Here is a 16,612-nt window from a genome sequence, read left to right as displayed (position 1 = left end):
CAGCAGTGGGTCACGGAGTCCTGGGGAGGGCAGAGCGGGTCAGGGCTGTGTGGTGGCCATGCAGAGCTCTGCCTGTCAGCAGGACTCCTGCACGCTGGGTGCAACCGTAGCTCCTCAGCCCCCTCGGATGCCGGAGCCCCCCTGCCTGTGGGACAGCCGCAGGGGGGGGTATGGGCAGGATGCTGTCTTGACACCAGGTCTTGGCTTCGGGAGGACACTTGAGCTTTCCAGGTGTACAGCCGTTATCTTGGTTTTAGCACTCTCCAGCTGGGCCGGGTCCCCGTCACTCCAAGCCCGTCTTCAGGCTTGGTGCTAAAGGCTTTCTGCGGCAGGAATGGTCTCCAAAGGGTGATTGGACAGTGTAAGAAAAAGAGTCCCGTGTTCCTAACGTTTGTGTGCTAAAACTAAAACATAAACTACACCTTGTCCAAGCAGGCAGGGGATCGGCGTCGGCTCGGCGGGGTAGTAAAGATGCATCGTGTACACTTGCCCTGGGGCGCCAGGGGCAGAGAGAGCTCTTGAATGTGAGTGAATACGTGTTCAGCCGCCGTCCACAACCCTTCCGTGCTGCAGCCCCGGCCTACTCGCTGTCGCTCTTGTCCACCAGTACCGCATCCGACTCCTCCGTGATCTCCAGCAGCGTGTGCGTCTCGGGGCTCTCCCCACGCATCAGATCCGAGTTTTCTCCCTCCTCTCCACCCACCTCCACCAGCTCCGTGGCTTTCACTTCCACCTCGCCCTCTCTTATCTTCTTGACGTGGAAAGTGAAGGGTGGCACTTTGTAGACGGCTGTCTTGGACCTGGCGTAGATGGTGTGGTCCGGGGTGAAAGACTTCCTCAGCTTGTCCCGAGAGGTCTTCATCTTCTCCCTCCTTTCGTTAGTCACAATCTTGGTGCCCAGTTTATTCATCCTCTTCTCCAGGTTGTGGCGGGTCTTCTCCAAGTTGTGGCGGGTCTTCTCCAGGTTTTCCTTGGTCTTTAGCTTCGTTTTCTCCATCTTCTCCTTCGAGAATGCCTTCTTAAAGTCATCCACTCTTTTCATGCCGCTCCTTTTGATGCGCTCTGCCCGTGACTCTTCAATAATCTCTTCAATCTCCACCTCTTCATCTGAGGAGAGCTGGATGTGGTCCTCCTCTGCGTGGTCCTCACCCACAGGCCCCTCTTCAGCCTCACCTTCCTTCTCCAGCTTTTCGCCCTCCTTTAGAGACTTGCTGATGCTCAGTTTAGACGGGAGCTTCACTTCATCCTGCAAGACACAGAGCGGAGCCAGTGAGACACAGACACGCACACAGACAACACGCATTCTCCCCGGGCTCAGAGCCACCCGCAGGTGACATCGGGTCCTCCTTTAATGCACCTGATGAGTTACTGTCAGGAGGCTCTGCCCCACCTGCAGCGGCGCAGGGCTCTATGTAGTTAAGCTCAGGATGCCAGGCTGGTTCCAAACCCGTTGTGACTCCAGAGCTGCCAGCACTGAACCTGCAGCCTCTTCCCTTCGTGCTGTGCCCCTCTCGCAGCCCCAGTTTCACCATCACGCACTCCCAGCTCCAGGAATGCTCCGGCCGCATCCTGCTGCAGAGGGAGCAGGGGACCCCCCGGAACAATGCGGTGCCCCTTTGCCCCCCAGGGCCCCTCCTGCCCTGTCCCCACGGTGTTTCGGGGGGTGGCTCCTCTCGGCAGGGCTCGGTGGGCCGGGGCTCGGCGCTGCGCTGGGCTGCAGATGGCAGCACAGCCCGGAGCCGGGACCTGGCCATGACATAACACAGGGTCTGCGCACCCCGGCCTGTGCCCAGACCTTCCCGAGGCCTGCAGGATCCAGACGTGGGGCTGGGACATCCCTTGGGATGCAGCAGGCCGCCCTGGTTTTCCCATTTCCCCGATCGGGGTCACTTGGGGAATTTATCCAAGCTGTGTCTGACGAGAGCAGGAACAGAGCCCTGACCTGCAGGGCTGCAAGGTTACGCTGCCTCTGCTCGGCACGGGGTGAATTCATTCAGCTTCTCCGCTCTCCCGGGTCAGCCAAGTTTCTGATCTCAGCAGCAGAGGACAAGCATGTGCCCGGGACCGGGGCGCAGGTCTGGAGCGGGATTGGTTTTCATCCGAGCAGCACATAGTGTGCATCCCTGCACTGAATCACCGTGTCCCGGCCAGGCTGGAAATAGCCCATCCCTGCACGGAGCGGCGCAGCTGCGGCTCCCAGCGCCGCTGCCCCGGGGGTTTTAACCCACGGGGCCGGGGGGGAGAGGTTGGAGCTGCCCCAGCCCCAGCCCCACGGCAGCGCAGGGAACAGGCAGGCACAGAGCGGAGCTGCCAGGCTGCAGGTGCGGAATCCTGGGCATTGCCAGCCCCACGCAGGCAGGAGCTGAACGGGGGCTGCCGGTGCCCCCCATGTCCCCGGGTGCTGGCTGCTGCTCCGGGTCACACTTGCACAGCGGTACCCACTGCACTGCCCTTCTCCGGCCCCGCTCCAGCTCCAGCACCTCCATGTCTCTCTCGTCGTGAGGGGCCCAGAGCTGAACACAGGATTCGAGGGGCGGCCTCACCGGTGCCCGGTGCAGGGGGAAGATGTCCAGGCTCAGCCCCTGGAGCCGCTTCTGCGCCGGTGCCCGGTGTGTTGTGTGCACGCTGTGGGGCTGGCCACGGTCACCACCATGCAGGACCCGGGCTGCTCCTCCTGCCCTCGCATCGCTTGAGAACCGACGTGAGCTGATGGAATACGTGACCGCAGCACAGCTCCACCGGGGGGGAAGCCAGATGCTTCCAGCTGTGTCTCCTTCCCCCCCAGGCGCTGCTCCTTGGGCAAGCCGCAGTGCTGAAGCTGAGGGCATCTGGGGAGAGCTCTGGGAGCAGGGACAGCTCGGCTCTATGGGGCACGGGGGATGCCACGGGCTGCAGTGTCACGGTTGAAAGGCAAAGTGTGCAGAGCACGCAGCTGCACCCTGCGGATCCCGGCTCCGGTCCCGGATGCTTTTTGGGATCGAGGTGAGGTGGCCACATGTGTTTTCTCCGTTTGCTCTGCTGCTTGAAGGGAAAACAATAGCCAGGCTCTCCCGAGGGCCAGGTCAGCCCCGAGCCAACCCCGGTGCTGGGCGGGCAGGATCCTGTTCTCCACAACAGCACCTGCTGGAGCGATCCCAGAGAGTCCCAGCCCCACCAGCCCAGAACATCAGGAACTCCGGCCGCTTCCTTCCCTCTGAGTCAACACAATGAGCCAGAACAAAGGCATCCCCCTCTCCCTGGCACCACTGGCCCTGGACAGGGGCCATATCCTGCGAACTCAGATACTTATCGGCCTCTTGTTAACTGCAGAACATGTGTGTGCAGGAGGAAACAGCACCTCAGAACCTCCCTGCCTGCCACAGAGATAACCACTGCTCCTTGTGTTACAGCCCCACAGGCACCTTCTGACCAGATGTGGCTTTATGGGCTGCGCCAGCTCAGCACCATCCTGCAGATCTTTCCTTGCAGCCACAACAACGTGGTCGGCAGCAGCTCCCAGTACGTGGGGCAGGGGGACAAGGTGGCTCTCTGCAGTCCCTGCCACTGCACCCAGGACCAGCAGTGCAGGCAGTCTGGTGGTCCCAGCTCCCACAGGGTGCAGCATGGACAGACCCACACCCACTGTCCCACGCACCCCATGGTGCCCCACGCTGAGCATCCTTCACGTGCAGCTCCCCACCCGCACCCAGGCACTGCCCCAATGCCACCAATGCCGTCCTCCTCCTCCCTGCTCGGTGCCTGCAGACACAGCACTGCCTGTGGGGAACAATGGGATCTCGCTGGAACAATCAAGAACCATCCCGGGTCTATGAGTGGCTGCTACACAGATCCCTGCTCTGGCACTGTGCTCTGGACACTGTTTCACTACGAGCCACATTGTGCACCCCAGGCATTCCAACTACTCTATTTTCACTGGGCAAACACTGACCCTTGAAGAGGGTGAGCCCAACCTCCCGGCTCTGGGCATCGCTGTCTGTTGGGGTGCTCAAACAGGGGGTCCCCATCAGCAGATGTGAACCAGCCCCACGCCCGGACGGCTCCCGCTGCCAAAGGCATTGGGCAAACAAGATTCCTTAGAGGGTTTTCCACCAGCACAAGGAAAACCCCTCCCTGAGCTGGGGCAGAGCCGTGCCTGCGGCAGCACGGCCAGCACGTGTGTGTCTCTGTGTGTGTGTCCTCCATCCCCAGCTCGTTTCACTGGGCTGCCCCCCAGCACGGACCTCCCTGGGGATGCTGCTCCCTGGCACAGCCGATGGGACGGCGCCTTGCGAGCACCCGCAGGGGCCCCGGTGCCGGTACCCGAGGCTCTTTGGCTGCCAGCAGATGGGTGCTGGGCTGCTCGCCCTGCGCCAGGCCCTGCTGTGGGATGTGCCTGCTCCGCCGAGCCCTGTTTTGCAGGCGCGTTCCCGGGCGGTGAGTCACGGCCACCCCATGGCCCCCAGCGCGTTGCTACAACACACGTAAACACTTCCCCAGCCTTATAAAAGGCCAATGAGACCCAAAGCTGAGCTGCGTTCCCAGCCCTGTGCGAGAGGGATTGCCCCGACTGGGTAAAGGACAGAGTCCCAGGACCCCCAGGCACTCCGGGCTCCGGCTGGAGGGTTTAATGGAAGGGTTTTACACACGCACATGCCAAGCACATCACAGTGACCGAGCAGGTCACTGTGCTCCGTTCCTGTCTCGCACACGCACACAGCAGCACAGACGGTTCGCATGCAGCTGGAACATGCAGAACGTGCCCCGCTCGCGTCCCCCAGGCTCTGCTAGGGGATGATCCCAGCTGCCGACGGGTGACGTGGAGCTTCTGCCCCGTCCTGCGCTCGCCCAGTGGGAAGCTGATGGGGGGAACAAAACTCGCCCCCAAGTTTCCCCTGGCAGCTGCCCCCAGTTCCTGGGATGAGCTCAGCATCGCCTGCATCAGGGATGGTCCTGTCCCTGGACCGATGGGGCTGCTCCCAGCCCCCGAAGCGTGGGCTGCTGGAGCTGGGTGTTGCTCCAGCAGGCGCACAATAAGAGGAAGGCTTTAACAGGGCCCTGTGCTGTCACCGGCAGCTCTTGTGGTGTGAGATAAGTGTGAGGCAAACAGCACTGGAAGTCACCACTGGCTCCTAATGAACAGCACTGGGGGCTGCTGGTGCTGAGCAGGAACAGGTCGTGCCCGACCCAACGGGAGCTTTACACGCTCTGTGCTCTCTGCCTGCCTTTGCCTACTTGAAACAACTTCAAACCATTCCACAAACACAAGCTAAACCTGACAAGGAGCCCGAGGAGCTTTGATCAGGTCTGTATGGCAGGGGGAGAAACCGAGGCTCGGCAAACAGCTCGGATTCGCCCCGTCCCAGCACGCCCCAGCAGAGCCAACCGCTCCTGGCTACCAGCCCTTCATGCAAGCGCGCAGCAATCCCTGCCTCCCAGGGCGCAGAGCTGAGTGCGTGACAGCTCCCAGGATGCCTGCGAGCGAAATCCCAGCTCCAGCAGCACTGGGAGGGCAGCAGCAAGCGCGTGAGGCAACAGCGGAGGCGTTCCTGCCAACTGGAAGCTCAGCCTCGCAGCGGGCTGAAGGCTGCGGCAGCCACAAGCAGCGAGGCAAAGGCTCTGGAATCGGCAGCTTCGGGAGAGGTTCAAAGTCCTCTTCAGGGGTTTCTCTTGCTGAGGCCCTAAACTGCTGCCTCCTGGCACGTCTTCTGCTGGTGTGGGCCATGGCACCCTTCCTGCCGCCGGCTCACAGGGCAGTCCCTGGCGAAGGCTCACAGGGCACAGGCTGCGTCTTCTGAGGCTAAGACGAGGAAAACGGCGTTTCAATGGCCAAGGAAAGGAAGCACGATGGAAAAACTTACCTGTCCCTGCTGGGCATGGGGTCCGGAACGTCGCCGACAGAGTCGTCTGGCTTAGCATGAGAACAGGCAGGGGGGAAGCACTGGGGGGGTGTTAGTAAAGGCAGAAGGCAGGTAGCAAAATCTAACAGAAAAGACAGCAAAGATTTATCAGAGGGAAGAGCATCCCTGTCTCACCTACAGCGGGGCCTGGGAGGTGCAGAATCCCTCCTGCAGCTTCAGGCCCATTATCCTGAGCGCTGCCATAGGGCCAGATTCTGCTCTCTCCTCACACTGCTGCTCCCAGGGATTTGATGGAGCTGTTCTGGAGGCGTAGCTGAAAGCAGAGGCTGCTCCTCTGCGCCAGCTTATGAAGAGACAGTGATTTTAGAGCCTGCGTTGTTCATTCCAGACCCCCAGGCCTGGGTTTGTCAGCACATGGACCATACCCGACCCCAGCGCTGGGCAATACCCAGCAGCTCACAGCCGTCTGTACCCAGTAACACTGGGCACGGCCTCGACTCCTATGTCCCAAAGGCTGGATAGATTTTATCTCCAGTAAAATCAGAAGCCTCCAGTCCTTAGAAGACTGAATCCTGCAGTTCCCAAAGAACACTGCAGAGACAAAGGCAAAGAGCCACAGTATGAGGGGTAAGAGCAAACTCGCTCGGCTGAACGGGATAAGCTGGTTTGCTTCAAGCCGTACCCCCCTGACTAGCAGAAGGCCCTCTCTATGCCTCTATTGTGCAACCTCCTTGGCCCCTTTTCCTACCAGGCACGTCCAGTAACGCTGTGTCCTGGGGCTGGGTCCTGAGGGGCTGCACCCTCGCCAGTAGCTGGGGCAAAGAGAGGAGCGGCAGGGGAGAGGAGGCTGTGCTTGGAGAGGGGTTTCAGGCACCGGGGAGGCAGAAGAAAGGCAGGGCTGGGGGAAACAGAGAAGTAAATAGATGCAGAGTGAGGAGGCTGGGTTTTCTTCCCCTCTGACAGCAGATTAAGAAGGGTTTGATCCTGTTACCAGGCTTTGCTCCTCCTGGATAAACCTGTCCCAGCGCTGGAGTGTGCACTACAGATGGTGTGCAGATTGATCTGTGCTGATGCTGACATTCCCAGCCTCACTTAAAGCTACAGACTAAACATCCTGGGGCCTTTTTACTCTAAATGTTTGATTTCCCCTCACTGGCACTGTGCATCTTTGTTTCTGGTCTTTGTCTTGCCTTGCAGCTGGACAGTGGAGCCGGGCTTCTTGAGGTACCTTGTAAGCTGTAGGAGATCTTGCAGAACCCAGAGGATGACATTAGCCCAGCCAGGGTAAAAGAGGGCGTAAGCAACGTGCCAACAAGCTTTCAGAGTCACTGCCATGCTCTGTGTGGGTCACAGACACAGCACAGCACAGCAGAGAGGACACTGCATTGTTCTCTGCCCATTCCTTAGGGATGCAGGAAGAGCCCAGCTCTTCCCACGCTGAGCCCAGGGTGTGCTGTGGGGTGAGGGCTCACTCCTCTGTCTTGGCTGGAGCTGGGACAGGGGGCACAGCACAGGCAGCGCTGCGCTGGGAGCGATGCTGGGGACAACTCCAGAGCGTTCCCATACCCACAAACTGGGGGGAACGGGGATAAGAAACAGGAGCAGCACCCGCTATGGCACCCACACCCTTCCAGTGCTCCGCAGCACCTACAGCACAAAGCAGCTTTACCACCTCCCAGTCAAATCCCCCCCCTCCCAGGGCACACCGGAGAGGGATGGGGCTGTGTCTGAGCACTAAATGGCTTCTTGAAGGCTTTGATTTCTAATCCCAGGCACTTAGATCCACTGCTGACAGCCCCAGGGGAGGCCTGAGAGAGGGATACGTGATCAGAAGGAGGATTACCTCTGGTTTGATTGTCCTGAGCCATTAATAGCCCTTGGAGACAATTTCCTGCTGCACAGCTCAGTGGGTACCTATAACGCTGACAGGATTTCAGCAAAGCACAGTCCTGGCACTAACTGCTTATAAATAATACCTGAGCACTGAAATATGAATGCAGCTGATGCCGGGTGCAACACAGAAATCCACGCTCCAGAGCTGAGTGGTTATGGTAGAAAGACTATAACCTGCACTGAGGAAGAGCCTGGAAGCGGGAGCTCTTACATCCTGACACTGATTTAAGGCTCAGGCTCCCTCCTGTGAGTTATGACCTCGAGACTCTTGTAGCTCAGTGACGTGCGGGGTGTGAAGGAGTCTTCCCACGTGTTCACACGGTGCCCTTTATAAGGGATGGAGACCGGTGACACCTCTCTTCATTCTTGACTGCTTTGGCTCAGGCTCCACTGAACCCAGGGCACGGACCCACGCTGCCTGCTCCCATCCCCGCAGAACACGCGGGGCTCTGAACCCTCTGCTGCCATCAGAGCCAAGCCTTGGGCGGTCTGGAGGCTGCCGGCTCGCACACCCTGCGCTCCCTGCCCTGCTTCTCATCACACCAGTCCTTTGCCACGGGTTCTTTTGGGGAGCACAAGCCCAAACCCGAGGCGGCTCAGGTCTGGCTGCCCAGTCTGAGGCATCTGGGTGTGGGTTTGAAATTCAGCCTCCTCCCCACCGCCCACAGCCTCGCTGCTCTCGTCCCTATAAGGCCCCCTCAAGGCACAAAAGCCAAACTGTGCTATTTATACCCCCAGCCCTACCTACCCTCCGCATCGTGGGCCTGAGGTCCGCGTTCCAGCCGCTCCCGTGTCCACCCGGCCCTTCCCGGAGGAGCCCCATGGCCCCACCAGGCTCCGGGTGGCCACCGGCATCCTTTGTAGAGCCACGGGTGCCCCGGCTCGACAGCATGGAGCAACCCTGGCCACAGGCTGCTCCTTCCAAGAACCAGCACCCCCCATCCCAGCCAGACCTGCCTGGAACCCAGCGCCCAAATCAAGGACTTGAGGAATTCCCTCCTGGATGCACGGCCTGAGGGCTGCCTGTAGAAATCCAGCATCCAGGCCTTTGGCATCTGCTGGAATAGGTTTAATTGTCAGAAAGCGTTTGGAGGAATAATGCCGTGCTCTGGGGAGGGCTGCCACGTGGCATTGCACAGCTGAGCGTGGCACGTGGCTGGCTTCAGAGCAGCAGCTTTATGCGTGGGACATCTGTTATTTCACCACGAGCTGCAGTAACCAGCCCCACATTCTTGTCCCCGAAAACCGGGAGATTTGGGATGAGGTCACAGAATCATGGAATGGGTTGGGTTGGGTTGGAAAGGACCTTAAGATCATGCAGCTCCAACCCCTGCCACGACCAGGGACCCCTTCCACTGGAGCAGCTTGCTCCAAGCCCCTGTGTCCAACCTGGCCTTGAGCACTGCCAGGGATGGGGCAGCCACAGCTTCTCTGGGCACCCTGTGCCAGCGCCTCAGCACCCTCACGGTAAAGAACTCCTTCCTTAGATCTAACCTGAACTTGCCCTGTTTCAGTTTGAACCCATCACTCTTTGTCCTATCACTGCAGTCCGTAATGAAGAGTCCCTCCCCAGCATCCCTATAGGCCCCCTTCAGACACTGGAAGTTGCTCTGAGGTCTCCACGCAGCCTTCTCTTCTCCAGGCTGAACAGCCCCAGTGTTCTCAGCCTGGCTCCGTGCAGGAGGTGCTCCAGCCCCTGCTCATCCTCGTGGCCTCCTCTGGACCTGCTCCAGTTTGTTTTTATTAGCAGCCACTCTCAACACATTTGCTGGTGTCCTGATTTCCCCTGGGACACACACACAAAGGAAGCACTGAGGCTGCTAACGCCTGCACGCAGCCATCTGACAGCAGATTCCTCAGGAGGGCAAGTTCTGGGTATGGAAAGAGGACAAAAAGTCTGCCAAAAGCCTGTCCCCTTTGCTTTTGGTAGGCAAGTCTTCCGAAGGGAAAAATGGGATCGTTTGGAGGAGGGTGGCTTTTGCAAATGTAATTCTGCAGAACTGACCAAATTCCCCACGTTCCATCCATACAGAAACGCTTCCCTTGGCAGCAATCAAACCAGCTCCTGGCAAAATCAGGGAGCAGTGTCTGTGAGAGGGAGCAAGGGAGCAGCGCAGGCACACCCAGGGCTCTGCCCCTCAGCTGCCCCACTGCATGCGGTTTCAGTCCCTGCGTTCCCCCAGCCCAGCAGAGTCCCGGCTCCACCCGATTTCAGTTCCTCCTCATCCATCAGCAAAACACAACTTGCACCTCGCCTCCCAAGGTGCCAAAAGGTCTGCTTTGCACCCCTGAAACAGTCCATCTGTAACTGCCTCCCTGCTGAGACAATAACCCGACAACCCACTTACCTCCACCTCCCTTTAATCCTCCATAGCACAGGATCAGTGACACCCCATCCCATAGAGCATGCCAACTGTTTAACCTGCCTGTCTTGCCTGGAAACAGCCACTCCTGGCTTTAAGTAATGTTTTCTGTCTCTTCAGGTGATCTGAGCTCTTGTTCTCCCAAAAGCCCAATAAATCTTTGCATTTTTAGCCATAGCAACTGGGAGCGCAATCGCAGGGGCGAGTTAATCACAGCTTTCCAAAGGCAGCTTGCTCTGAGTTAGGAAGTAGTAAGAAGTTGCTCACCACCACAGAACAAATTCCACTGCAGCAAAATCCCCAACATAAACCTTGGTAGGTGGGTCTCGAGAAGTGAAACACTGAATTAGAAAAGGGTTATTGTGTGATTTTAGATTTGCTTTAAACCATAGGCACAGAACTCAAAGAGACTTTTCCTCATCCCCCCCCCCCCCCAGCATGGAGCCTGCTCCAGCTTTTTTCGTGTCATGGTCATTAATACTGAAGCACAGAAAGACATCAGGCCACGGGCAGCGAGGTGGGGATCACCAGCACCAAGCAGCGTTGATCAGCCCTGGGAGAGCAGCCGCACGTTCTCTTTCTGCAGGGTTTGGTTTTCTTGTTATCTGCTTTGCACAAGCCCAGGCAGTGGCACTCTCGTGACCGGGGTGCCCGGCACTGGATCCCTGACAGTGCTGGAACAGTCGGGTACATACATGAGGACACAGAGCTCTGCACACCCGCTGGGGGCTTCCCACTGCCTGCCTGTGTTAGGGATCAGGGCAGGGTGACAGCTCCAGAAGCCCAGGGAGACACAAACTCCAGCCCTCCCCCTCCGTCCCTCCCAGGACAAAACCAAGCAAGCAAACCCCCTAAACCCAAACCAAACCTTCCCACATCCCCCTCAGTGGTTAATAACTTCTTTGGAATCAGAGGTCTCCACAAAGAAGAGAGCCTCCTGCATAGGACAGGCTATTTTCCCTCACACCCAGGCACACAATTCCAGGTTCTGTACACTGAAAATGCCATGGGGATGTTTCCATGCTATTTATCTACAGAGTAAGGCAGCTATCAAACAGCCCTGTTCCACAGGAGAACTAATCCTGACAAGAGCTCTGAGACACACGCTACATTGGTACCGTTTAGCAACTTCCCCTGTTGACCAACACTACACTTCCATTGTATGCAGGGAAGAGCAGCACTGCTGAGGGGTGCAAAACCATCCCCTTCCTTCTGGGGGGCTGCCTGTGCCACCCCATTCTGTTGTGCAGCTCTGTCTCGGTGCAGCATCATGACCCAGAGCAGCCTTTGGTACTCGGGCACATTCATGTTGTTATTGCCTATTCAGTGTTCAAACACCCAAAGGCCATCCCGGAGCTTGTTGTGCAGTTGAAGCACCACAGGAAGAGATAACCCAAGGGTTTCACCTCCAAGAGAGCCCTTTGCTTGCCTGAGCAGGGTCGATCACAGCTTGGGTCCCCCCGATGGGATCCTTGTCCCGTGTGGCCAGGCCTGCCCTGTCTACCCACAGTGGGGGGGGTGCTGCCATAGGGAGCAAGAGGCTCCATTTCCCATGAAGCAAACCTGGGGAATTTCTCATTCGGGCTCTGGGGCCTCCCAGTCAAATCCCACTCAATTCCCTGCTGGGAAACTGCTCTGAATTACAAATCACTCCCTTTGACTCCCTAATAGCTCCAGGATTCACAAGATCCCTGTAGTCCCCTGTCAACTGAAGCACTCAGAGCTCATTTCCTTCAGAAGCAGGATTGCTTTTTGATATTAAAGACAAACTCGACTCACTATTCCTAAGCAACAGCAAAGCCAAAGGAGCAGCTCCCAAAGGAGCTTGCCAACTTCCTACCTCTTCCCGTAAGCCACACGGAATGCTCTGTTTAAACAATTCCCCTCACTCTTCTCACTTTGCATTGTCTGTTGCTTCTGCAGCACGTGCAGAGTTCCATCTGGGTAGATGTAGCCTCCCCCCAAAGCCTGATACAAATAACTTGTAATGAAATCTATATCTCTACCGGTTAAGTTGCTGCCCGGCTGGAATAGGCTCGAGCATTGCAGCTTTCTGGGCACGATAAAACTACAAATGCTTAAGCTCTGAATCAGAGTTATGCAGGCCCCTGGACTTGGTAGATTCCTGAGCCTATTATGCTCAGCTCTCCCTTCAAACCTTGTGATAAGAAGCATTCCCCCTTTTTTTTTTCCCCTTTTTTCTTCTCTCCCTTCCCATGATGAGCACTTGATGCTTCTTTCTTTGTCCTGGTGCTGTCTATTATTAACCCAGAGGCTTCCAACTGAATCCTTAACTATTTCATTCACTTCTCTTCCGTGGTCCAATACAAGAGTTTGCTCTGGTAAGGAAGACAAACTCCAGCCAGGACCTGACAGGAACGTTCTCCTCCCTTTCTTCTCGTTTAACACTAAATTCCAACACTTAGCCCCGGGGGAAACAAAGACCCAAAGCTCTTCCCGACACCAGTTAACTCGAACATTCAACACTTCCAGCTTGCAGGGAAAAGAACGTGGGAGTCTGTACAACACAAGGGCAGGCAGACCCGAGCCCTGGAGCTCAAGGAGCTGCTCTGCTTTCTCTGCCTGTCCCAGTCCGTGCGTTTCACCCCGATGCTGCCGTTACCGTCTGCGTGTTACCGGAGGCATGTCCCAAATGTGAAACGTTATCGCTCTCCACGCAGCAACACACGGCGTCTCTCAGTAGGGGAGACACTGGCACATGGATTTACAGGACCCCCTTCCTGAACCCAGCGCATTCTTGTTCAGTTTGAGCGAAGCAGTAAAACCGGGTGATTTTGGTACTTTTTGCTCCGGTGCAACGGGTGCTTAGGGCCGTCCTCGCTGTCTTCATTAAAACTCCTCTTAAACGTAGCAGCTCTACCAAACCTTGCCTTAGAACACCCTGACAACGTTAACTCATGAATGAGAGAGTGCTGCTGCTCGGTTTGGGCTGCCAGGCAGCGAGGGGAGAGCCACGGACAGCCCCCTCCACAAAGAGAACACCCCCCCGAGAGGACGCAAAGCACGCGTCAAACAGCCCCTTACCTGGTAGATCATGACTTTGAAGTTCCTGCGTTTCAGGAGCTCTGCTTCGTTGGCCTCCAGCTTCTTTATCTGCCCCGCTTGTTTCTCCAGGTTCTGCCGAACCGTCTTCACGTTCACGCTCACCTTACGCACCTTCTCCAGCATCTTGTTCACGGTGTTGCTGGTGGTGGTGTGAGCCTTTGTCAGCTTGGTCAGCTCTCCCTGGATGCTGGTCACGGCGCTATCCATGTCTTGCTGTCTCTCCTCCAGCTGCGTTTGGGTCAGCTGGATCTGATCCACCGCTCCAATGATCTTGTCCAGAAGGGTCAGCACCATCACGCCATTGATCTGGTCCGGTTTGATGGGTTCTTCGGGCACGGGCTCCTCGGAGGCCTCAGAAACGGTCGGTGCTTCGATGATCTGCAGAGTCGTCTCCTCCATGACGGCTCGGGAGTCGCGGCGAGCAGAGCCCGGGAAGCTGTCACTGCAGGGACAGAGAGGAGGGGAAGCTAAACCCGAGCCTCAGCTAAACCCTGCGCTGGGAGCCGCGCCAGGAACGGGGAGCGCAGCGTGGGGATGCCTGCGCTGCGCTGCAAATGGCACAGCCCCGCAGAGCCCTCCAGCCAAAGGGCCCTGCTAAAGCCTCCAGGCTTGCAGGTCATTGGCTGACTCCACCTCAGCAAAGGACCCGCTGCCAAATGCCTCTGACCCACCCTTTCTGAAATGACTAAAATAGTTGGAGGGGAGGCGATGGCTCCGCATGCAAACACGGGCGCAGCTCAGCCAGGAATGCAAGGCTCTGACACGACAACCACCTCCTCTGCACCACGAGCCCAAAGGAACGAGAGGAGAAACGACAAGCCTCGAGTAAATAAATGCTCAGGAAGCTGCTGGAAAGAAGCTGTCCCCCATCCGGGCACAGCTGCGTGCAGTAAAGGAAGGCTGCTTCACACAACTGCACACGCTCAAGTTCAGCTGGAAAAACTCACGTCTTCTGCCAGTACTCAGGGGCTGGGTTTGTTTTCCAGGACTCCAAGAGCCTGAGGTCAATAGTTTCAAGAAATGCTTCCATGTGGGTTGGGGAGTGACAGCACATTAACTCCATGCACATGCAGGCTCCCACGTGTGTAAACGGCCACACCGTACAAACCTCTCCCCGCAGGTTTAGCACAGAGAGGAGGAGAATTCGCTCCTGCAGGGAAGCCCCCCGGGCATCACCACCTCAGCGCAGCTCCCTCGGCTCTGCCGTCCTTCATCCGCTGACAAACCGAGGCCAGGCTTTGGGAAGCAGGACACGCTTCTGCACCAGCCCTGCTGCGGTGCAATGCCCAAACACACTGTGTTAACTGAGGCTTTATTGGCAAAACAAAAACCCTGTTTCGGAACCCGCTCGCGTATGTATCGCTTTGGAAACCACGGGGGAGAGGTAATCCTTCTTTTGCTAACTTTAACCTCAGCATTGGCACCAAGCAATTCAGAGCCTTGTGTAGCGTTGGCAGCTGACACCTCGCGGAGCCATCGCTTAGAACACAGTGGGGAGGTGGCACCGGGGGCTGCCGACGGCACCGCCCCAAGACCACGGCAGGAACGTGAAGGAGAATTCAGCTCCGGAGAGCGGCAATGGGCAGACTGGGAAGGCAGCACCTTCCCTCTCCTCCCGCAGCCCTGCAGCCGGGGATCCGCACTCAGCACATCCTGCCTCCGCAGGGGTCAAGCCTGCAAGCGCCCTGCAGCATTCCCGGCCTCACCGCCTGCCTGGGACAGCGGAGCAACCCCGCATCCCGGGCTGGGAAACCCACGGGACACAGTGTACAGGGGCATTGTTCCCTGCTGAATGCTCCCCACAGTCAGCACTTTCCCTGTCCCTGCGCTCTCCCCGCCATGTGACAGCTTTTCTCTGCTGCAGCTCCGCTCTCGCTCTCTCTGTGCATCAGTCGCTCCTGCTGCGGGACTTCCACAATAGCCATTATGTCATGGATTAAAAACAGCTTGTTTTGCTACGCCCTGTTTTTTCCTGGAGGGACCCTTTTCTTTTCCTGAGCATTTCTTTCCAGTGTTTGCTGCCGATGAGTCAGTGCCATGAAAAAAAACCCTGGTTCCAGTAAGGCAGCGCCGAGGCTCTGCAGTTCTCACTGGGAATATCTGCCTCGGGGTGGATTGCCACAGGGATCTGCTGGTGATTTCTGTGTACAGGGCAGGAGGCAGAGCAGCGCGCTCTGTATCTGCCATCTATTCCATGTGGCACTTCAGTGCAGGCTCTGCTGCCCCATTTGGGAATCAGCCTGCACTTTGGACAGAATGAGTCCAACAGCAGCAGGAGAGGTGCCATGCTGCCGTGTTGCTGTGTGCAGCCCTCACCCCCTGAGCTGAACCACTGTGAGTAATGTTCCATGTTAGGACATTTTGTTTTCACACCAGGAAAAGCCAAGAGGTGGCAACCAGCAGCCTCCCCCTTGGGAGCACCAGGACACTGGACCTGGACTCAAGCCCTTCCAGCACAGCCAATGTCTTGCTGCTTGGTGGATCTGCTTTCATCCCTGGCTCTTCCATGCTGGTGCCATGGCCTAGATCCCATGGCAGCACCAGGGATGAGCTCAGAGCATCACACACACATGGGATCCCAGCATGGTCTGGGTTGGAACGGACCTTAAAGCTCCTCCAGCTCCAACCCCTGTCATGACCAGGGACCCCTTCCACTAGAGCAGCTTGCTCCAAGCCCCTGTGTCCAACCTGGCCTTGAACACTGCCAGGGATGGGGCAGCCACAGCTTCTCTGGGCACCCTGTGCCAGCGCCTCAGCACCTCATCGCCATTAATCACAAGCATTTAACCCCCAAGAGCTGCTCCTGCTCTTGTGCCCATGTCTGTGCCCATGGCCGTGTCCGTACCCATGTCCATGTCTGTGCCCATGTCTCTGCCCATGTCTGTGCCCATGCCCATGTCCGTGCCCATGTCCGTGCCCATGTCCGTGGCCATGTCCGTGCCCATTCCCGTGTCCGTGCCCATGTCCATGCCCATGTCCGTGTCCGTGCCCATGTCCGTGTCCGTGCCCGTGTCCGTGCCCATGTCCGTGGCCATGTCCGTGGCCATGTCCGTGCCCATTCCCGTGTCCGTGCCCATGTCCATGCCCATGTCCGTGTCCGTGCCCATGTCCGTGTCCGTGCCCGTGTCCGTGCCCATGTCCGTGCCCGTGCCCCTGTCCATGTCCGTGCCCATGTCCGTGTCCGTGCCCATGCCCATGTCCGTGTCCGTGCCCATGTCCGTGCCCGTGCCCCTGTCCATGTCCGTGTCCGTGCCCATGTCCGTGTCCGTGCCCATGCCCATGTCCGTGTCCGTGCCCATGTCCGTGCCCGTGCCCCTGTCCATGTCCGTGCCCATGTCCGTGTCCGTGCCCATGCCCGTGTCTGTGCCCATGTTCGTGCCCATGTCTGTGTCCGTGCCCCGTAGCGGAGGCGAGGCCACGCCCTCACGCCTGCGTCACGGCGTCACCGCTGGC

The 16,612-nt window shown here is 57.9% G+C and overlaps 1 protein-coding gene across 1 annotated transcript; it reads right to left on the bottom strand.

The window, feature by feature from the left end:
* Positions 1–451: 451 nt before the first annotated feature.
* CAVIN1 (caveolae associated protein 1) lies at positions 452–13,934 on the bottom strand. Its single transcript, XM_061477430.1, has 2 exons — positions 13,139–13,934; positions 452–1,246 (listed from the first exon to the last, which is right to left on the bottom strand). The coding sequence occupies exons 1-2, from the start codon at positions 13,556–13,558 to the stop codon at positions 581–583; spliced, it is 1,086 nt and encodes a 361-aa protein (XP_061333414.1). The 5' UTR covers positions 13,559–13,934; the 3' UTR covers positions 452–580.
* Between the last annotated feature and the right edge of the window lie 2,678 nt (positions 13,935–16,612).

The sequence above is a fragment of the Pezoporus flaviventris genome, unplaced genomic scaffold, assembly GCF_033815535.1.
Source record: "Pezoporus flaviventris isolate CSIRO_AGI_PZ_B2104156 unplaced genomic scaffold, CSIRO_AGI_Pfla_v1 ptg000107l, whole genome shotgun sequence".
Lineage (NCBI taxonomy): Eukaryota > Metazoa > Chordata > Aves > Psittaciformes > Psittacidae > Pezoporus > Pezoporus flaviventris.
Note: the sequence above shows the minus strand (reverse complement) of the source record. Positions and strands in the feature narration are given on the sequence as shown.

Coding starts and splice junctions, on each gene's coding strand:
- CAVIN1 (XM_061477430.1), bottom strand. CDS start 13,558: ATGGAGGAGACGACTCTGCAGATCATCGAAGCACCGACCGTTTCTGAG. Junction 1,247..13,138: donor TCAAAGTCATGATCTACCAG/GTAAGGGGCTGT, acceptor TGTGTCTTGCAG/GATGAAGTGAAGCTCCCGTC.